General features: G+C 35.8%; 1 protein-coding gene across 1 annotated transcript in view; it reads right to left on the minus strand.

Annotated features, from left to right (window-relative positions):
• LOC134527075 (piezo-type mechanosensitive ion channel component-like) overlaps nucleotides 1-24,307 on the minus strand; it is a 252,374-nt gene that overhangs the window by 89,690 nt on the left and 138,377 nt on the right. The window contains exons 24-29 of the mRNA XM_063359411.1: nucleotides 20,910-21,060; nucleotides 20,487-20,650; nucleotides 12,609-12,715; nucleotides 5,485-5,559; nucleotides 1,830-1,887; nucleotides 17-162 (exon numbers count right to left, since the gene is read on the minus strand). Of these exons, the coding sequence (XP_063215481.1) occupies nucleotides 17-162; nucleotides 1,830-1,887; nucleotides 5,485-5,559; nucleotides 12,609-12,715; nucleotides 20,487-20,650; nucleotides 20,910-21,060 (701 nt within the window). The remainder of the gene's footprint in view (nucleotides 1-16; nucleotides 163-1,829; nucleotides 1,888-5,484; nucleotides 5,560-12,608; nucleotides 12,716-20,486; nucleotides 20,651-20,909; nucleotides 21,061-24,307) is intronic.

A 24,307-nucleotide genomic window follows, 5' to 3' on the forward strand; every position in this document is an offset into this window, starting at 1 on the left:
ACTATGTCTTTCTTGCCTTCAGAGTATTCTTTGTCCACTCCAGCATGCGTGAAACATACAGGTAATCTCTGGAAGCCCTGTACAAGGCAATAGTCAGGGACACCATCAATCCTTCGAACAACGCCCAAAAAAACTTCATATACTCCCACAAGCTAAAGCCTTCTGCAAACAGAAACGAAACAAAATCAGTTAGTTCACTTAACTGTTCAAAAGAAAAGTAAAAACAAAATTTTTTTTCATGGGAAGTCGAGTCAAAATATTCTAATTTCAAAGAACCAAGAATTTTCATGCTGAGCTGAGTAGTAGAAAATACATTGGTATTTTGGTGTTATGTTGTCATTTTGTCAGCTTTGCTTCTTAACTTTTTTTTTATATGAAAAACAGAATAAGGTTCAGCTCAGTAGTAAACATTTTGATTTATTTATAGAAATTTATAAATAAGTAATATGATAAAAATTATGTACTATTTAAATACATCTAAATACATTCATCGCTTTACATTAAGTTTATTGTATATTAGGCCTGCAAAATTAACTTGATAAATTATGCCTTAAGAATTAGTTGGATTTAAAATTGATCTCTGAACTCTGAAGATGACTGCTGCAATGCAGAGAGAAACGCCAGAACAATTTACAACTTCAATGTAGCTCAACTCTAAAGCCACAATAGTTCATTAGACAATGGCTGCGAAATCCTGCTAAATACTTTAGTGTAGATTAACTGAACATAGTGTTTCACTGAGTCAAGAAGTCACTAATAGGGACACAATTATATGATGAATTGCAACAAAACTGAAATAATACCGCATATTAGGCCTGTGCGAAGCTTCAGCTAAGTAAATCAACCAAATATATTTTTTATATTTGATTTGATTTCACCGAGAAATTTGATAATCCTTTTATTTGAAGTTTCGGTTGTGATGCAAAGCTTCACGTCTGATGTCAATATTTAGTTTTTTTAATTGGTTTATATGCTCTTTGCTTTAATAAAATTGGTTACAAAAAAATGAAAGAAGACTCCATTTTCTTTTATGAATGCTCAATATTAATATTAAATGAAAGAAGAATCCATTTTCTTTTATGAATGCTCAATATTAATATTAAACATGGTTATTTTATAATTTTGTTAAAGATGTTATATATAGGGCCCAATTGGTTAATCACATAATCACTTCAAACATTACAAATGTTTAATGATAACTTTTTTATTTCAAACCTGTATTTTATAAAATAAGTGTAATACAGCTTCACAGAGAACAAGATTCACAATTATTGATTCAACTTCGTGAATATTTCAAACATTTGATTTGATATTCGCTTCACATCAAAAACTAGTATTTGCACAGGTCTACCGCAAAGCACATCAATACACCATATAACACAGCAATGCAAGTACATACAACATTTAGCATCAAAATGTAACTAAAAACATGAAATGCATTTCTTATTTGTAACACATTTTTACATGAATGATTTTGCCACATTTTTCTAACACACAAAAATTTTCTGATTAATTTTTATTTTTCTGAGTAGTTCTGTTCATAGACCAGCTTATTACCTATGATTGTATTGTACTGAATTGCAATATTGCAACATGTGACAGTCAAAATTAGACTATTTTGAAAAAAATAACTATTAAGAAATATTAGTTTCATATTTTTGAATAACACACTATTCCTATTAATAAAGACATGCATAAAAAAATAAAAACACCAAAATCTGTTTTAAAAACAAAATTGACACAAAAATAATACCACAAACTATGTATGCTAGTTATGAAGGAAAAAGGGGGGGGGGGGGGGGGGGGGGGGACATGAGAATAAAACTTGCCAGATTCCTCAGGAGTTTCCTCCGGTGTTTCTTCGGGCTCCCGGGTACCAACTTCTGTCTGAAAAAACACAAGACAGTGTGAAATGCTAGCTGCAAACAAGACTGACTGTACAGCAGTATACACGTTGTTACGGGCAGGGTGAGCTAGTTTCAATTCCTGCCAGGCTGGACATTAGAAGCATAATGTTTTTACCCTCATATGAAATCCATTATCAAGAGGTAGAAAACCATTTTTAATATCACAAAATACCTCAAGAAAATTATGTTAAATAGATAGTTAATGCACAAAAAATAATTTTGCTGGTTAGAGTAATTCTTATTGATAAGCCTATATTGTCCAGGATTGTCTCTGGTACACATATCTAACCCAAATAATGTCTATCTGAAATTTTTAGCCCTATCATTTAATTTGATCAATAATTACCTTTACTTTATAAGCTCAAAGTAAGACACTAAAAAACACCTTTTTACTTTAAATGTGAAATGATAATTATGAAAAACAAATCCAAAACATTTTTACACATAAAATTTTATCATGTGGCCTGAAATTCGCAAATTGTATTGTGCATGTGTTGTTTGCTGGCAAGTAGGAAACAAAATAAAATTAAGATACCTGTGTTTAACCATTATTTGCAAACTATCAGTCTTTATTAAGGAGTTATTAAGGATTATTAGTGAAATTTAAGGACTTTTAAAGGCTCTTATCCAATAAAAAAAATTAGGGAATTCTTAAGGATATTAATGAGGCGTACGAAAGCTGAAGCACCCAAGGGTGATGATAAATATTTGCAAAGGTAAACTCTACAGGTGTTGATGTGCTGGTAGCCAAAATGCATTACATGTAGGGCTATTCCGATACCCAATAATCCTGATATTCACCGATATTCAGCTCTTGGCAAATACCAAGGTATTGATAGGCACAAGTATTGAAGGTGTTGGATAAAATATAATCAGAACTCTGATCTTTTTTAAATACTTACAGTGTTTATTTGTCATAGTTTCAGTAATATTTTTATCTTTTGTCAATTATTTTTCCTTAATTTGTAAAGGAAAATAATAAAAATTATTAACATAGAAACTGTTTAAAAACAAGTAAATAAAAATTAAGATGTTTGCATAATAAAAAAAAATTCTCAATTTTGAATAAACTTGCTTGGAACTTGGGTACAAAAAATTTACTTTCCCAAACTTACTAAACAAAAAATATGTTTAAATTATATAATCATATAGTACAGCAATTGTAAATGTTTATTGTAGTATAAGGTATTTGTGTGGTATCGAGAGACCTGTAATTGTATCAGGGTATCAGAACAGTTCTAATTACATGTAAGAATGAAATGTCTTTCCGGAATCAGCATCAACAAACTGTATGCGGACAAAATGTCTTGTTGACACCAGGGTGGTCATTGATGGTGTCAGGTGGTGAAGAGAAAGAGAAACATTGATGGAATGCATGAACGGGGCAATAGGACTACTTCAAGGAAAACTCACCATCACTTTGACACGTTTGCCACGTTTTACACTTGCAAAAATTTTCTGGTTCGACTCTTGGTGAGAAGCAAGTGATTTGACCACTCAACCACCATGTCTCTTCCAAAACTACGAAGGACGCTCCGAAAGTAAGTTTCGTAATTTTTTCAAAAGAGCAGATGGTACACCAGGTGAAAAAAACAAACAATTGCCATATATCCACACCCATTGCTGGTTTAACGATGGAAATAGTATCAGCGGAGGAGGAATGATGCATGCACAGAGCGCCGAAGAAGAGAGAGTAACAGCAGACCAGCATGCCCAAGGTTATTTGAGTACAATTTACGATGGCAGACAGACGTGTACTGACAATGGAAGTGCGTGCTGTTATCCGGTATGAATGGGCACGTGTGACTAGTGTGCCCGTCATCCATGAACGCCTACAGACTGTGTATGGTGAAGAGGTCATGTCTCGTCAAAGGGTTGGTTGCTGGTGTTGCATGTTCAGTGAAGGAAGGTAGTGTGTGGAGGATGAAGGTCGAAGTGGGCGTCCCTCCATATCCATGAATGAAAACAACATTGCTAGGTACAGGACATGATATTAGCGGACAGGTGCATATTGGTGTCAGACTTGGCGTCCATACTGCATATTGTTAGTGCTCAAGTCCGTCACATGCTTCATGATGTGTTGGGTTACCAAAAAGTGACTACAAGATGGGTGCCCAGAAATCTACCCCGGATCACGAGAGTGCAAGAATGGGAATCAGCCTCAATCACTTGATGTGGTACGCGCGATGGGGAAATGAGTTCCTGTTCAGAATCATCACAGGCGATGAGACAGGGGTGCACTAATTAAACCCAGAAACCAATGCCGTCTAAATGACGTGGAAGCATCCCAGTTCACCAGTTAGGAAAACAATCAAAGTGTCACCCAACGCAGTAAAGGTTATGGCTACAGTGTTCTGGAACATGAAAGGTGTGATTATACTTGATTTACTCCATCAAGGGACCATCAATGCGGCAAGCTACTGTGACACCCTCGTCAAACTCAGGTTCACCTTTTGACAAAAGAGATCAGGGCTCTTGAGTGAAGCTGTTGTTATCTTGGATGACAATGCAACACCAAACCCAGCAAGGCTCACGCAAGATCATATTCTTCTCTTCGAATAGGTGAGATTGGATCACTCGGCCTGGAGCCCTGATCTTGCCGCATCGGACTTTCACCTATTCCCTGCATTGAAAGCAACACTCTGGAGACGTCACTTCCAAAACAATGCTGAGGTGGAGCAAGCTGTGCATCAATTCCTTGCATCCCAGGGCACAGAGTTTTGTCGGAGTGGTTACTTCAAACTGATTGCATGCTACGACAAATGTCTCAATGTCGCTGGTGACATGGTCGAAAAATAATGCAAGGTATATAGTTCAAGATGTCATGATGTATGTATTTTTGGAATTAAAGTTTCAGTGTGAAGAATAAATTATAAAACTTACTTTCGGAACGTCCTTGTAGTAACTCACCATCCTAGTTTTGAGTCTGAAAGGCATAACTTATAAAATGGAGTTTTGCTTTCCTGCAAAAACTGTTGTTAATGGTTTTGTGTGAGTTTGGGTTGGTACAGAAATGACATAACTGGCAATTTGGGCACTGCAACTTAGGTTCATTTACAGATGTAATGGGTTCAGGTCCTGGCGCCTGGGAAATATGAATGAAGTAGATAACCAGTAGGTTTTGAAAGATTTCTCACCACTGACATTACCCATTCACAATTCACAGATACCTCAAGGAATGATGAATGAGTAATGAACAAGTGCAACATCTCGTCGACTGTGAAGTCAACAGAGATGGTAAACACACAGCTACATAAACCACAGATTTTTGAAAAGAAAACTGACCATGATCCATAAAACGAAAACACCAGCCTTTTTCTGGAGTGATTTGGGAAAACCATGGAAAAACAAAATCATGGTGGCAAGACCAGGATTCAAACCTGTGCCCTCTAGAGTGCAAATAAGTGCTTTACCATTGCACAAACTTGTTCTATCCAAGTTGTTTTAGTTTGGAAGAACCTTCACCACTCATCTATAAATACATAAATAAATAAATTAATACATAAATAAAAATTAAAAGCAAAGATGCAAAGAGAAGCACATGAAACCACAGCTACAAATATAGGCAGCCACTTACAAACTTCCTTGTTTGACGTATGTCGCCCACTACAGCCTCTTTCCCCATGCCTGTCTTGAAAGCAGTTGTCAATACCTGGTTGAGAAAATTTTTTTTCAAAGTTAGCATTTTCTGTATGTGCTTCACAAAACTGCAGTGTTTTGAACAATTGCACTGATGCATTGACAGTGAACTTATTTATAGGACTGTGCCAATAAAATCCTCCAATCCTCAAAAACCACCAAATCATTAATTTTAGAAAGATCTGATATTCAAAGGAAAATATTTGAAGTGAAATTCAGAAATTTGAGTTAAAAGTATTATATTATTTTACTTTACAGAAAATATCAAAGAAATGATTGTGTTTGCTACTAATATAGTGCCCTGATTTGTAACCAATAAAAAAATACTTATTATCCGAACATATAAACACGCAGTTATTATTTTTAAAATAAAAAATTAATATCCTGAATGTATTTCAAATTTGAGCAAAAGTGGATAAGACCAATTACTGGAGAGCTGATGAATTCATGATTGTGATAACCTGAAAAAAAAAAAAAGTGATTTTTGATGCTGAAAGTTAAAGAGTAATTTTACAAATTTTTTAATCTTTTACATGAATTCATACAAAAATATGCACCCACTTTTCACAACTTTCTTGACAAAAGTATCTTGAAAAACAGGTCATCGCAGAAAAAAAAGAATAAAACTTATTGCAAAATTAACTATGAACCAAAAAGGTCTCTACAAAATGTTTAGTATATTTAACAGATTTAATATGCCCTGCTGTGCCGCTGTTATATACTTCTTCCTGAACACTGTCAGTAATAGGAAGAGCTTAGTTGAATAACTATACACACTGCCTCTAGGCTGCATCAGTTATGCTATTTTTGACTGCCTTATGAACCAGCACAGATGTGAAAGATGAGTCAAGATAACACTTTGAAATGTGTGGGAGAATGTATTTTTTTTCCAACAAGGTTGCCCTCTCCCCCTCTTTATTCTTAGGCCCAGGCAACCATTCTTTACTTTTACTTTTACTTTTCTCATGCTTTATTTCTGAAAACTTGCATTTCTGCAGACACACTAATTTTTTCCATCCACACCTACCGCTTCATGTTTTAAAGTAAGCCATGTAAATCACCCATACTGATGAAGTGGCACCAGAAAAGCTCTCGGAAATACAGCTAAATAAACCATAAATAGTGTTGAATACACTGTATTTTGATGACTATATTTAACATAGACAGGATATTTCTGCATGTTAAGTTTTATATGCAGAAACATGATAAATTTACGAACTAGAATTTATGTGAATTTAGGGACCTCAAAAAAATTGCGATCACGAAAAACTAGAAAAATAATGTGATTTGTATGTTTTGAAGTCAAATGTGATTTTCTAATTTTTTTGTCATTTTCACGAATTTTGCGTTTCTTGCTGTGCTCGTGTATTGTACCTCTTCTCCACAACATCGAGAACCATAACCGTATCGTCACATGCCAGGCCAATGACTGGAAGAGTTTTGTTGAAAATCTAGACACACCGCATCTAAACTGCATTTATTATGCCTGTTTTGACTGCTGTTGTTTTCTTTATAATCTTTGAAATACATATCTCTTAAGGGTGGATGAGCTTAGTTGAAAAACCACACTCTTAGAGGATTCAATCCCGGGATCCTAAATCTCGGGATTCCGGAATCCCGGTCATATTCCAGTCCTGAAAACTTCTAGATTAAATCTGACAAATTCCGAGGTTTTCAGGATTAACAAATATTTTAACAATTGTTATAAAAATATTGCATACAATGAAACGCACACATTTAACCTGTTATATTGTCGGCTATCTTGTTTTGCCAGGTGATTTGATTAGTAAGTCTGCATTTTCACCGACGATCAGACGGTTATGTTGTGCTTCACTACTTGTGAAAAGATGTAAAAAAGTCATGATATATCATATAAGTTGTATTTATTATTATATTAGTAGTTAATTAGTGGACATTAATTATTTAGGATTGTTAGACAGTAATATAATATGTGTGAATGAAGGTTATAAACAGATATTAATTTCTGCAGTTCTGAGAGGTTATGCTGTAGACTTTAAGCTTTTTATTATTTTTAGGTCCATGAAGAAGAAGTAAACAAAGTCACTATCCAAAGAAAGTTTTTATGTTAAACATAAAAAATATGGAGATGTTTCATCACTGTGGAGTCACATCTTAGTTGCCAAAGAGGGTAATACAGTGCAATGTAAGAATTGACCAGCTATACAGAAAACCTTAGGAGGATCCACCAAAGGATTACATACTCATCTATATTCAAAAAATTCCATTACAGTAGATCTTACAAAGGCATCTCCGTCAACTGGCCAAAGTGGTGAAGAACCGCCCTTGAAAGGAAAAAGCAGTTCAGTTGCAAACTATTTTGTAAAACTGATACTCTCGACTATGTTTTAGCCCAAATGACTGCTCTAGATGGCTTCCCTTATAAAGTATTTGTAACTTCGAAAGTTTTATGAGGATTGTTATTATCAAAAGGTTACTCAAATTTACTTCAATATGCTTCAACAATCCGCAATCGTGTTGTCAGTTAGAGTCACAAAAAATGAAGAAAAACTATTCTGTTTGAGTTTTGATAAATGGATATCCAATTTTAATAAAAGATATATGACAATAAATGTTCATTCAGATAAAAATATTGGAATTTAAGACTCATTTGTATTGACGAATCATTGACACCCGAGACTTGTGTTCGTATCTTAAAAGAGCGCCTTTCTGAATTCGACATCTCACTAGACACCCATATTGTGGCAATGGTAACTGATGGTCGAAATGTTATGCTACAGGTTGGAAAACATGTCAATGTTGAGCACCAAGTTTGTTTTGCACACTGCATTCACTTAGCTGTCTGAGATTTATTATATATAAAAATACGTGAACACTGCTCCAAATGAACCCATCAAAACTGATGTAGATGATGATGAAGATCTGGAATTAGGATTAGTTATTGAATCAGGTGATTTCCGGGATTTGATGAATGACCGGAATATTAAAGACTTAATTAAAAAAGTTAGTCAAATTGCTTTTATTGTTAAAAAGTCATCCTTGAAGAATATATACTAAAAAAAAAAAATAATGTAAAAAGGAGGGGGGAGAGAGACAGAGAGAGAGACAGAGAGAGAGAGAGACAGAGAGAGAGAGAGAGAGAGAGAGAATGCTAATGGAGCCATCACAGGATCCTTTTCCCTTCCTAAACCTCTTTGGTCTCGCTGTGAAGGCAGTCCCTCTTCTCATCCGTCTACATAAGCCACTTCCGTCTATCCCTGCACTCTTTACTATTGTTTATACATTTGCTTTCTGAACGCCTAATATACTGCAGCAGCCAAATTATTTTTTAATAACCGCCTGCTTGTATAGATTAACAGTGTGGATAACAATGTTATTAACATTTCTAGTCTTAAATGTTAATTCATTCACATAAAAATTGTCAAAAAATGTGGTTAGTGAAAGGCAACAAGCTAATGAGTTTAAAATGACGGTGATTAGATACGCATCCATGCGGTTACACTAATGAGTAAATACTACAACTGCTGTGTTACGTTTGAAGAAATTAAATCATAATTTCCGTTGTAAAGCACATAAAAAGTGATGAACATGTGAACACCAGGAAAAAATACTGAAATGGTAATGATTAATTATATTAAACAATGACCTTCCACACCAGTATTCAGGACTTTAAATAAGTGCTTTAACTCAAAGAAAATCATCCTTAATAAGTCAGAGGATGTTATTTCACTAATAAAAACTATTCCTGAACTCCATCATTTCAGGATTTTCAAGGTCTACAAATCTCTTATAGAAGATGTGCAAGAGATTGGCAACAGAAAAGCACATATACATATATGTTTAAAGTGCTGCCTTCTCAGAGTATAAATTAAAATCAGTTTGGAATAACAGTCCTGCGTGCTGTTTGTAGACCTTTAAACAATGTTGACACTGAATGGTCACTTAGTCACTACAACTTAGTTGTCACAGACAGAAGGCAGAGCCTGAAAGAAAGCAGTGATGAAGAGATCAGTATGCTGTCTTTTGATTACAAAATTCAACACTATTTAGTTTTAAACTTTATTTTTAATTTTGAATGTAGTAAGATAAAACAATTTGAAAATAGAATTTATGTTATGTTATAGTTGAATTTTTTAAAATTAAATGCTCTCAAAAGTGCACATAAAAATAAAATAACATTGCTTTTTATTGAGAATTTTGCGAAAAATAAACACAGGTTTTAAGAAGAAAAAAAGGGGGTTGTCTGTAAAATCGGTTTACGGACGATAATTTTACGTGATAACGTCATAACAAAACATTGATTAAAAACTGCATATTTTAAATTTTTTTAAATATTAATTACATTTTTTAAAATTTAATTTAAATAATTTGTTTAAATATAATAACGAACAATTAGTTAAAAAGCCCGCCTTAACCTGTTTGATATTATAGAAGATTTTCTCACACGGTGGTTGGCCGGTTCTTGCACGCTTGGCTCAGGTGGAACATGACAATTTTTCGTGTGTGCAGCCGGCGTTCATCGATTTATAAGACATTATCAGGTCAAAAATATTCTTTAAGAATGAATCATTTCTTTTTTAGGTCTCTACCTATTACTGATTATTTATAAAAACAAAATTGGTTTTAGAAAGAACATAATGTCATAGGAAAATCTAAAATTATAGCTGCTTCAACCTTAAATGTTTCCCATATAAAAAAAACTTAAAAAAAAAAAAACTTAAGAGGAACATAAAAGTCATAGATATTACTTAATAAAGTAAACTAATTAAAGTTTATAATTATAGTTTTGATACATCTAACCGCGGTCATTAAGATAGGTCTGGCAACTTCCTATTCTTTTGCCTTGACGTGTCTCGTCAGCTTAGTGAAGCTCGCAGCAGCCTGCGAACTAACGGTGCTAGTAGTAGTGGAGCCCATCATTAACATTGTGTTAAATGGGAGTTTTGTGTATATTTGATATTATTCCTAATTAAGTCTTTATTTTTGAAATGTTTTCCCAGATAACTATATTTTTGTTCGTTTGGGTGCTTGGTAAATGCCTAATCTGTAACAATGCCATAAAAGTTTTGTTAGTTACGTTGAAGTGGTGAGAGCGAATGGCTTGCTATTTTATGTCTGTTTTACAATGGCACAGAAACGGAGACAGAGATGGATTTCTCGGAAAATTTCACTAATGTCTCTCTTACGCTTTCAAAATGCATGAAAACGTAAAAATAGCCACCAATGAGAATGCATTTCAAGGTTAAAAAATATTAATAAAAAAATATGTTATGCTTCAAGACCATAGCATGGGGAGAATTAAAATTTATAATAAAAATAAACTACAAAAACAAAATAGAACACTAGAAATGCTTGTAATTGAAACAATTTTTAATGTATTTAGAAAATAATCTTTTAAGATTTTAAAGTAGATTTTAATTTTTAACGGATATTTTTTCACTAACTGACAAGTCAGTGGCATGGTGCAGTGGTCAAACACATGGCCTGGCAACCTAACGGCTCACGTTCCATACCCACTGGTACCATCTGTTTTTTTTTGCAATATTAAACTATTATTTACAAAAATTAAATATTTATTAAACTATTATTTACAGAAATTAAATATTTTTAAACAGTTAAATGTAAATATTTAATATAATATATTCAATGTAGTAAAGTTTACTGTAATTTAGTTAATTAATATAATTAAACAGGAATTGTTTTCAATGATACATTTCTGAATTTTATTTATTGTAGAGCGTGGTTTGCGATTTTAACTTTTGTCATTCAATAGCATTGTTTTTTTGTTGTTATAATCCCATTTGATCCTATTTCTTTATTCTCTTTCGTGCGCTCGGAGCACATGGCTCTGGCCACGGTCATATAGATTCAAATATATATAAATACCATATTTAATAGTTTTCATATTGTGAGAAAAAAAATTAATATTAAAAATATGGTACTAGTGGGATTCAAACCCCAGTCCACTGATTACCAGGCCATGTGCTTGACCACTGAACCACACTGCGCACTTGAAAAACTGTTAAAATAAATATCTGTCAAACACTATTTTAAAATATTTAAAAAGCTTTTTCTCGCTTCCTAAAGCACACTCAGGCGCGATATATTAGGATGTTGACCTGGTTCTACTAACACATTTCTAACCAAATTGGTGAGCGTTGACTTGGAACCTTCTTTTGTTAGATTACCAACTAAAAATCACATTTCAAAGAATGGCACTTGGTTGAAGATAAAAATGTATAGCACATGAATATTCTTGATTAAAATACGCACTTAACTTTTAAAACATGCTTTTTTATGGGAGATTCCAGTTTGTTTAGGATCCGCATTATCAACATTCCAACTTTTAACTGTTAATTGTGGCAAAATTACAAGTTATAGCTATGCATATAACCTTTACAAAGCTCCAAAATAAATCAAAAGTCCTAAACTGTAGATGACATTTAAAACTAAACAAATTTTTTAAAAACTCAAAACTCCCATTTAAAACAATGTTAATAATGGGTTCCACTACTACTAGTGCTGTTAGTTGCCAGACCTACCTCAATGACCATTAACTGCACTGCCTGGCTGAGCTCCATCCCACCTACTTTCCATGTAAAATGACGTAGGTTACAAGTGGAGGACCAATAAATAACTACATTAGAATTAATATAGCATATATTAAATATTTTTAACTGATATAGGAGTAAAATGTGTTAGAAAATGTTTTAAACAGGAATCATAAAATAATTTTGTCCATAATTTCAGTAAATAAGTTAGGCATTTTTGACAATTTTTGGTTAACATAAATATCATCTCAGACAAGTGGCCTGCCCGATGGTATGTACTACATACCTTGTGCACCGGTTCTTGCACAAATAACTGATGACACAATCAATCCCATTACGTTTAAGTGGGAATAGCTCAGACTGTTGATGGTGTAATATTGAATACTTAAAATATGCAAAAATTTAACTTTTATGTTAAGACAAATAAAAAATGTTGAGTTGTTTGGAATTAATTGGTACTAATGGGGCTCTCTCACATTTTTAAAACAATACTTATTCAAACAGAGACAAAAGTTTCAGGCAGTGCACTAACATCTTCAGCTGTTGGTTTCGAAAGTATTGTCTCTTCACTGGTTTCTTCTTGTTCTAGCATATCTTCTTCAGGGGTCGTAAACATGTAGTAGTTACCTTGACGTATTACTGAGGACACACCACAGACGATGATAATTATTGTTATAGACAGCACACACACTACTAACAAAATTACGTCTTACTGTGAACCCACATGAGTTGAGATTTTAAAAACAACACATAATTGAATCATTGTACTCTGTATTAAGACAGAGATAAACAATAACAGAAAATTACCAAGCCTTTACATGCCGATAGAAAAACATCCCTTATTTAACAGATTAATACAAAATAAAAACTATAACATTTCAAAAAGTCTTTACCTATTAAATTTTTTTATAGATATTTAACCTTTTTTAACTTCTATTAAACTAAACTTTTGAATCAACTATGATGATATCAAGAAATCATCAACATTCATCGTGCATCTCCGTAAATGCATGTACATTGCAAGTTTCAAATACCAGAAATCACATACATTTAATTTGTGATAAAACTAATATATAAAGCACCATCTGTAAAAATGTACAGGATTACATCAGTGTTGGGTGTTTGGGATTTAATTGCTTTTATTGGGGCGCTAGAGCTGTTGGGACAGTCCACTGAAGTGTACAGGTAATATTGTTTTTAGAAATTTTTCTCATACAAGCCTGACATTCTATCCACTTCATTATTGCACCTACACTCTACAGGTAACAATGAAGTTACATTTTTTTGAATAATATTAAATATAATTATTTCATCCACTAAAGAACCACTTTTTCCTTACATTATAAGCAGAGCAAAGATTTTAGTTTTATAGTTTAAAAAATATTACACATATTTTTTATCCATTTACTTTTAAAATGTTATTTTTATTTATTTATTTTAAGTTTGTAATATTATATTGTGAATAAATGTATAAAATTACTCAGTTTGTGATATACATAATATACATATTATGTTTAAAAACAAAACCCTACACCATTAAAACTAATAATTTATGTAATTTGTTAGCACTGAACCCATATGAAAAAAATTACAATACATTCATTGAGTGGCTCTAATTTTTTTCTGCTACTGACATGTTTCAATTTTGAATTTTTCCTTTTGTTAAGCATATTATTACTACAATACTATTAATATAAATTTAAAAAATCAACATGCTACATTAGAAGCCCAATTTCCTTAGGCATCTCCTCATGATGCATTAGATATTAACTTCTTTAGTTTACTTAAATGTTAATCAAGTTTTTACCAAAACATTTTTATGTATAGTACATAAATGTTTAAGTTTTCTAAATAAATGGCTAGATTAAAAGTTTAAAAATTTAATTTACATTTTAATGTAAAGAATTGGATAATTCAAGTGAATATTTTTGAAATTTGTGTTTAGCCATACATTTAGGTGTTACATTTTGTTCACGCCTTAGTTATGTTTTTTTTATAATGTTGGTGTCTTTTTTTTTTGGTACAGACTATCGTGTGGCATGTTGGTCAGTTGAAAACATGGCCGCGTGTGTGTGCATGTGTAGACGTTGGTAACCGGATTTTCGTGAACAATTATCTAATTGTATTAACATTTTTTGGTCCTCCGGCACGGATATGTTACGTTTCGTGTTTGCGATCGGGAAATCAAACAATTCGTCGCCGCATTCGTCCGTGTTATTTACAAAAAAATCACATTTAACGGGACGTAATGTTGAACCATTGTGTGTGTAAATTAAAAAAATATAAATAAAAAATAGAATTTGCGAGTGACCTACTACATGAAACATAAAGCTTCTTATTCTTGGTAATATCTTTTTTTTTTAGAGAACTATAAAACATTCACGTTTAAAGTGCTACAACTAAACAACCAATATGGCGACCACAAGCAACAACAAGCAGTATTTAATGTTCAACCATGTGATGGCGAAGGTAAACGAAGCGAGTGGATTATATGATGCAGCGATTCAAGATGACACGAAGTGGGATGATTTCATGCTGATTTACGAAGAAATCGCTGAAGTTAAAACGGAACTGTTTTCAAATTATTTAATATTGTGTGCTAGTCCTCCCGAAGGGACATCAGTTGATGCGTTAAAACAACAATTTACCTTGTATGAGGCTGTATTTCGGTAACTTCGCAAGGCCTATCAATGTCTTCAAACGAAAGCAACGGTAAATAGTACAGCTCCAAACATGTGCAACGGCCACATAACTACTCCAGCTACATTGCCGAGTATCCCACTACCTACCTTCGCGGGCGACCGGGTAGAGTGGCCAACATTTGCAGAATTATTTGTGTCCATTATTACCCAGACACCAGGTCTTAGCCCAATACAAAAGTTACACTATCTGTTGGGCTGTCTCAGGGGTGAACCTCGTGACATGGTCAGTGGTCTTAGTTTTACTAATGAAACTTTTGACACAGCATGGACCTTGTTGGACAAAAGGTATCGAAGTGTGCGCATCGTTGCCACCACTTATGTGCAACGTTTGTTACATTTGCCCACTGTTCACTCAAGTTCGCCCGAGTCATTGTTAAAATTTGTTAGTGCAGTTAATGAGTCATTAAATGCTCTGAGTGACCACAAGTTTCCAGTAAGCCAGTGGAGTTTTCTCTTGTTAAATATTTTGTTGGAAAAGTTGGATACTTCTACTAGACAATCCTTTGAAATGACCTTGGACAAGGACATACCTACCCATAAAGAACTGTTGAGGTTCCTTGAAAAGAAAGCCCAAGCTAAAGTCAACGTCAACCTAGTCACAACATCTCACTCCCAACCTGGGTTCTCCAAGTCTCAACCTTTGAATTTCAAATCCCGTACAGGCAATACAAGTGGGTACAAGAGTGTCAACACTCCACGTTCAACGTTAGTGTCTGTGAACTCGCCACTAACAGTGAAATGCTTATTTTGTGATGGTTCTCACTGGATTCAGATGTGTCGCACATTTTTGTCAAAATCTGTTGCAAAGAGAGTGGAATGGGTGAAAACAAATACCCTCTGTTTCAATTGTTTGAGACCACATCACAGCAGTAGCAGGTGCAATTCCAAGTATTCATTTCAGCAGTTTCAGCGTAAGCATCATACACTACTTCACTTTCCAGAAAAACCTTCAGAAACGACACAGTGTGACGAACCTACCGCATCAGAATCTAATGTGCAGGTATCAATGTGTGCAGCAGAAGTAAGTCCACCTACTACCAGTCCGGTAGCAACCACAATACTCCATAAAACTGCTATCGTGCATGTACGTGATGCATCTGGTAACTTTCAGCCTGTGCGAGTATTATTAGATGGAACTTCGCAGACCTCTTTCATCACTGAGTCATGTTTCAAGCGCTTGGGTCTCCCACGACAGCAGTCATCAGTATCAGTGTCTGGAGTTGGTAAATCTCATGTTCCGAACAATAAGGGTCTAACAGTGTGTGAAATCAAGCCAGTAGGTCAAGATGACGTATTGTTTATTATTGACGCAATCATCCTAACCAACATTACCCATGCACATCCATTGGTACCCATTTACACTACACAGTTAAATCATTTGCAAGGACTCACACTTGCAGATCCAGGGTTTGCAGTACCAGGACCTATTGACATGTTGCTGGCAGCTGATCTCGTGGCGGAAGTGATGACTGGATCTCGCCTACCAGGTAACCCTAGTGCTTTTCATTCCTTGTTTGGATGGGTCATCACTGGGCGTGCTGGTTGCGAGAGCAGTTCTACTGAGTTGTCATTCTGTCTTGTAAGAACTGACTCATCTCTGGATGCAACTCTTAAACAATTTTGGGAAATTGAAGAAGTTCCTAACAAGTGCCCTATCTCTGCAGAAGACTTGATATGTGAAGATATTTTTCGTCTGCATACTCGAACTACAGATGGCCGCTACATGCTCAGACTCCCCTTTCGCAATCCGCTAATACCATTAGGGGAGTCTCAGAGACATGCCTTGACTCGCCTAAAAAAAGTTGAATCAAAACTACAAAAGGACCTAGACCTGCAAGATCAATATAGATCCTTCATGAAAGATTATGTTGAACTTGGACACATGACTTGTATGTCATCAAATCATGATAATAACAATTTGGTGACCCCGAAGTATGTAATTCCTCATCATGCTGTGATAAAAGAAGCTAGTACCACAACAAAGGTTTAAGTTTTGTTTGATGCATCTGCCAAATCCATCGGAGGTAATTTGCTCAATGATGCTCTCCTGTCAGGCCCTAAGTTGCAAAAGGATATCCTTGATGTTATTCTGGGATTTAGGCTATTCCCTATTGTTCTGACCACTGATATCGTAACAATGTATAGGCAGATTTTAATCCACCCTGACGACAGACCGTACCAGTGTATTTTATGGCGGTCAACTCCTAGTGACCCACCTCAGATCTATCAACTGAACACTGTTACATATGGTGTGACATCATCTCCTTACCAGGTACTCCGTGTGTTACAACAGTTGGCAGCAGATGAAGGTAACGACTTTCCATTGGCAGCTAAGGTTATTGTTCATGATACTTACATTGATGATATTGTAACTGGTGCATCAACACTTCAAGAAGCAATTCAGTTGAAAGAAGAATTGGTTTCCTTACTGAAGAAAGGGGGGTTTAACTTGCACAAGTGGGCTTCTAATCATCCATCCCTATTAACTGAAGTTTCAGACTTGCCTGATTCCACCAGCAGAAGTTTCAGTGATGGAGTATGTCCCTCCGTGAAGATATTGGGTCTTCAGTGGTGTCCCAAGACAGAGTCCTTCAGCTACAATGTCACTATGGCTACAAAACATGGACCTCCTACAAAGTGAAACATGTTATAAGCTATTGCTCGCATCTATGACCCGGCTGGCTGGTTGGCCCCTGTCATAATCCTAGCCAAGGTGACATTGCAGCAATTGTGGACAGTTGGGTTATCATGGGATGACCCAGTCCCGGCCGATATAGCAGAACGATGGCAGCGATACATGTCCAACCTGTCATGTGTTGCCCAAGTTAATATTTCTCATTGTCTGCAGGTCAGTTCTGCATCCAACATTCAACTTCATGGATTCTGTGATGCTTCCTTAACTGCCTATGCTGCTGTCATTTATGTTCGCTGCATTGGACCTGATAACACAGTTACTGTTCATTTGCTGGTTGCTAAAACAAAGGTTGCACCACTCAAGACAGTGTCCATTCCAAGACTGGAACTGTGTGCCGCTCTACTACTGTCTCGCTTGTGGAAGTATGTTCACAAGCTCTACCAAAAGTCGCTTGGTACATGTTCTATGTTTGCTTGGTCTGACTCCACCGTTGTGTTGAACTGGCTCCGCACGCCCCCATACAAATTGAAAACATTTGTGGCTAATAGAGTTTCTGAAATTGAAGGAGTGATTTCTCCAAACACATGGTTCCATGTCTCATCCGACAACAATCCTGCCGATCTCGCTTCAAGGGGAGTCAGTCCACAAGCCTTGGTAACCAACCAACTGTGGTTTTCTGGCCCAGCTTGGTTGACAGAACCACAAGCTGACTGGCCAACAAAAGCACCCATGGTCAGTGTTGAAGATACAACAGAGCTTAAGAAAATCCAACTGGCGTGTTTGATGGTGCAGCAAGTACCAGAGGATCCAGCTATACCACTGAAGAAGTATTCCTCACTGTCACGATTGAAACGAGTCACAGTCTGGGTGTTGAGAGCTAAACTTGGTTGGCTACATAAGCCTGTATGTACTGGCTCACTGACAAATGTAGAACTTCAGGAAGCTCTCCTATTTTGGGTCAGACACATTCAAAAGGTCCACTTTCAGAATGATCTTGACAGGGTTGGTAAGGGTGTGCCATGCTCTAAACCTCTTCAACCTCTAGCACCATTTTTTGATTCCCAGGGTGTGTTCAGGGTGGGCGGCCGGTTACATAATGCTCCTGTCTCGTTAAAGGCTAAGCACCCTATCCTGTTACCTAGAAAATGCCATTTATCCACCTTGATTGTAGATCATTACCACTCCACCTATTTACATCCAGGCCCCTTAACGACACACAGCTTGATCCTACGGGAGTTTTGGATATTGGGAGCTGGAAACTTGGTCCGACAGCGACTTCATCAGTGCATTTCATGTTTCAAGGTTCGGCCCACTGCAACACAACCAATTATGAACACCTTGCCATCTTCTTGTCTTTCCAACATCCGTGCATTTCTCCACATGGGCACTGATTTTGGCAGACCCTTCCTAGCCAAGCCTATGCGACTGTGCAAAAGCCAAGCTTACAAGACGTACTTATGTCTTTTTGTCTGCATGTCAACTCGAGCAGTACATATGGAATTGGTAACCGATCTGACTGCTGGCGCCTTCCTAGCCGCATTCAAACGATTTACTGCACTACGAGGATTGCCCTCACATGTCTACAGTGACAACAGTACCAATTTTGTTGCTGCTCATCGTCATATTCAGGATTCCTACCGCCAGCTGTTCCAGGCTGAAAGGGATCCTCATGTTCAGGCCTATATGGCAGCCAATAACATCGAATGGCATTTCAACCCCCCTCTCAGTCCCAACTTTGGTGGGCTATGGGAAGCTGGCATCAAGTCTGTGAAACAGCACCTGAAGCGAGTGGTAGGTGAGACAACTCTTACTTTCGAAGAATTAGCCTCCCTGTTTGCTCAGATTTCAGCTGTATTAAACTCCAGACCCCTATGTCCCCTGTCTATTGATCCTGGAGAACTTGATGTCTTGACTCCAGGACACTTTTTAACGGGAGCACCGCTCGTTAGTGTTCCAGAAGCAAACTTAACGGACTGTTCACTCTCTCGACTCAATCGCTGGGAGCTGATCACTCAGTATTACCAAGATATTTGGAAACGATGGCGATACGAGTACCTCCATACACTCCATCAACGGTTGAAGTGGAATGTTCCCACTGTTAACATCAAGGAAGGGCAGATGGTTATTATTAAAGAACGTCCAGGTAAGGATGGCGTCGTCAGAGTTGTTACAGTAAAAACAACCCACGGAGACTTGGTTCGACCTGTGTCAAAGCTCTGTCCCCTACCAAGCAAGCCTTGAAGACTTCTACCGCCATCCCTGGATAACTTTAGCTATTAGAACAAAAATAATTTTGTTGGTGGGCAGAATGTTCACGCCTTAGTTATGTTTTTTATAATGTTGGTGACTCTTTTTTTTTTTGGTACAGACTATCGTGTGGCATGTTGGTCAGTTGAAAACATGGCCGTGCGTGTGTAGACGTTGGTAACTGGATTTTCGTGAACAATTATCTAATTGTATTAACACATTTTATTGCTCTTCACCACATAATTTGCCTCTAATTATGTTGTGAAGGATTAGCAATGAGTTAACATGGTGAAAGTTAGCATGGAAACCAGTTTCGTGTGTAGAAGTGACTGGTCTGCCTGGTATGTTCATGTACCTATGGAGTAATGAGGAGCTCAAAAAAAAAACTACTTGTACACTTGTGCTGGTATTGACAACAGTATTTAGTACAGCTATTGACTTATATATCCTTCAAAAAGTAGAAAAAGAAAAAAAATAAGTGCCTTGCCAACCAATACATTATAAAGCAACTATTGTTTCATTACTATAAATTCATCACTCATATAAATAATACTTAAGGAACAAACTCTATCTCACAAAGTAGCACTAGTTCATTAAATAAGTCACTGGTTATGGATGATAAAGTAAGTATATTTCAGTCGAGAATGACACAAACCACATCATCTTTTGAGGTTACATATACAACTGTTTTATTTTGTAGTTTTGTACATATACTTATGCAAGCGTGCACCTAGTGGTTACAAGCCAAACTTGTCAGACTGTTTACTATGTATCTTGACAATGGATTCCACCCAAAGTGCAAGAATATATAATGATAAAAGCTTACCTCCATAGTGCCAGGGAGATTTCTGGTATTTCGGACCTTGAATTTTCTTTTGTCTCTGGATAAGTCGTTCCATGTTCCTTTGTACTCTTTCGTAATATTCATCTTCTTTCCTCAACCTATCCTCTGCTTTTTTCTCATGATATTTCTCATACAAGTAGGCTCCTCTAGAAAAAATTAAATTCATGCTATCATCAGTACTTTCTATATATTGTTTTAATGTTAATTATTTATCACCTCTGGTCCATACAGCTAATGAACAGAAAAAAACTTCCTAGAGTGTAATAAAATATATTTAGTATACAATAATTTATTTGAAAGAATTTTTTTTTGAAAAACCAATTGCAACATAGTAACAAAACGTTTTGATCACCATCAGATTTATGTGAACGTACTACATCGACGCATAGAAATAAAGCTACTTACCGATCAGAGAGTGCTATCATGACCTTGATTTCATTAACGAGGTGGAGAAAATAACCGCTGATGAAAAAGCGTCGGGTGAAAATGAGCGCAGAGAAACACAGCATGTCCCACCAGAGTCCAGCAAAAGTATCTGGAAGAGGGCACTCACTGACTGAAAACAACACAAAAAGCTCGAGACAATCACACATATACACATGTGGACTAATTTAGTGCTTCACTTTTAAAAGTGAAGTATAATTCATGTATGCTGCATACATTTCATTTCAACACTCCTTTTTTTAATTGTTGCAGATACCACATGAAGCAACATGTTTCTGGAACAAATGTTTCTGCAAAGTGCTCATGTTGTTTGAAAATACTAAACAAGAATGTATTAGAGAAAAAATAGAAATTTGTTTTAATTATTTCAATATTTCAACCCATGACATAAAAAAAATTATGGTTTGTATGGAAAGAAAAAATGGATAATAAAGTAAATCATCGATATTCCATACCTGTTGTTTTTGAAGCCATTGCATTCTAAATTGGATAGAAATATAATATTTAGTTAATAGTAGTACAGTGAAACCTCGTTAATATTATCCCGCTTATTACGAACGACTCGTTAATATTACCTATTACTATTTCCCCGTGAAATATGCCCATTAAACACAATGAAGATTTGTTTGGTTAATACGAAATTCTCGTTATTATGTATAGTGAACAATAACAATTCCCTTCCGTATAAACAAACAGTCATGTTTACCGTTTAATACGAACCAAAGATTACCACAAAGATACGGCCCCGCCTGAGTGTCCGAAGTGTGTTTTTAACTCTTATGTTTTCAAAATCACTCGTTCGTGTGTTCAATATTTTCAGAAATCACTCGCGTTTGTACAATATTCGATATATCGAACTTCACGTGGGATTGTATTTACGTTCGATTTTGTACTTCCTTTGTATACCTGAATCTGTGCCGGACCAATAAAATCAAAATATATATTACGCCTAACCCGTTTAATATTTGTGTACGTTGTAATGAAAGTTTAAGTGAATTATCTCGTGAGAATTTTATTAAACTTTAGAATTTGTACGTACACACATTAAAATGGAGGCAAAACGTAAACGCAAGGAAATTGCATTGAAGACGAAAATTAAGATAATAAATTCAGTTCGTCAGGGTGAAAAAACGAAAACAGAACTTTCTGAAGAGTTTGGTATATCAAAATCAACCTTAAGTACAATTCTAAAGCAAGCAGATAAAATAGAAGAAGCGGTCAGGAAAGGTAGTAATCAAACTAAGAAAAGGATGCGCGTCGGTAAACATTCCGAATTAGAGGCCAAACTGCTGGAGTGGTTTCATCAGATGCGCGCCGCCAGAGTTCCAATTTCCGGGCCTATTATCCAAGAAAAGGCTGATCAGCTGGCACTGCGACTCAGAATTGATGATTTCCATTGCAGCAACGGATGGCTTCAACGCTTCAAAGATAGGCATAATTTGGCCACAAAAACCATTTGTGGCGAATCTGCAGCTGTCGACCAAACAGCAACGAGTGACTGGCTTCAGTCAGTACAGACCATCGTAAGTAAATTTGCACCACATGATGTGTTTAATATGGATGAAACAGGGCTTTTTTACAATCTGTTGCCCAATAAAACTCTAACCGTAAAAGGTGAAAACTGCCATGGCGGTAAACACAGTAAAGTTCGTCTTACAGTTTTACTATGTTGTAATCAAGATGGCAGTACTAAACTTCGACCCTTGGTTATTGGCAAGTCTGCCAAGCCAATATGTTTCAAAGATGTTGCAGCAAAAAACCTGCCAGTAGATTACGAGGCAAACAGTAAGGCTTGGGTCACCACAAAAATTTTGCAGTTGTGGTCGTTAAAATTGGACAGGAAAATGGCGACTCTAAATCGCAAAATTTTGTTATTGTTGGACAACTATGCTACACATACTGCTCATGGTATGAAGTTGGAAAACATTACCTTACTCTTCTTGCTACCAAATACAACAAGTGTGACACAACCACTCGACCAAGGTATAATACAGTGCTTCAAACGAAACTACAGACAGCGCTTGGTGAAATACCTTATCAGGCAGTGTGAAAAAGGAAAGACTGAGCTTCCTAGATGGTCAGTTTTGGATGCTATCCGCAGTATAGCCATGTCGTGGGACAGCATCAGCCAAAAGACAATTGTGCATTGCTTTGCAAAAAGTGGTTTTGGCCAGCAAACTGTTGAAGAACCTGACTGTGATCAACCTTTAGAGGATTGGCAAGAGTTAAAAGAACATGTGCAAGTTGATAATGACTTCAATGAGTTTGTTCATATTGATGACAGTATGTACACCAGTGCAAGATTAACTGCAGAAGATCTTGTTGGTTCACGAGGATTACAGGAAACACCAAGGGCTGATGCTGTACAGTCACTTTGTGAGGGTGGTACAAGTCAGGATAATGATGGTGATGACGACAATGGTGAGGTAGTGCATAAACTTCCAAGCAAAAGTGACACAATCAGTGCTTTGCGTACACTGGAAAATGTACTTGCTGCAAGTGATGTGCCAATTGACTTGATTGCAGGATTTGAGAAGATATGTTCTGCTGTAAATGATATTTACAGAGATAAGTGTGTCCAGAAAAAAATTAATAATTTTTTTAAACCTATGTAAATATATCTTGCATACTTTGCATAAGAATTGCTATACACTCAACAGCAATTAACTGTACGGTAAATATTAATCATTTTTGTCAAAACTTTGGAAACATATTAAATAAGAATACATACATATGTATATGTATACTAATTATCAGTCTGTTATAGTGTATTTTATTAAAACTATTAAAATTGCTTCTAAGTTCATTTTGTTAGTGTGCATGTCAATATCTGTCTTCTATTACAATAATAATATACCACATTTTTAGTGCTCTGACATGTAGGAATTCAATATTTCTTATCGAGTTCTTATTCTACCTATTAGCTCAAGAACCTCATTAATATGAACCTCGTTATTACGAACTGAAATATTTTACTCCCCTTCAGGTTTGTATTAATGAGGTTTCACTGTATATAATAGCCGGACCAAACCCAGGAGTAGGAGTGTGGTACTGGTGCCGATGTCTGCCATCTTGGATTGTGACATCATGGCGTATATCTTGGACACAAAATTCCCCCAAATTCCTCAAAAACGACTCAAAATTCTTAGACATTTCCCTAACTCAAAGAAAAAAACTTCCGTTTTATTCCTCAAAAATTCAAAAATTCGAAGTTCGAAACATTTTAAAAGACTTTTGCCTTAGAAAGAACCGAAATTCCTAAAAACAGCTTAAGAGTCATAAGAGAAAGATACACTAAGCTGCTGAGGTCATGGTGCTTTAATTTTTGCTCCAAAAATTTAGAACCAATTAGAAAAATT

This window comes from Bacillus rossius, chromosome 1 (assembly GCF_032445375.1).
Source record: "Bacillus rossius redtenbacheri isolate Brsri chromosome 1, Brsri_v3, whole genome shotgun sequence".
In the NCBI taxonomy this organism is placed as follows: Eukaryota; Metazoa; Arthropoda; class Insecta; order Phasmatodea; family Bacillidae; genus Bacillus; species Bacillus rossius.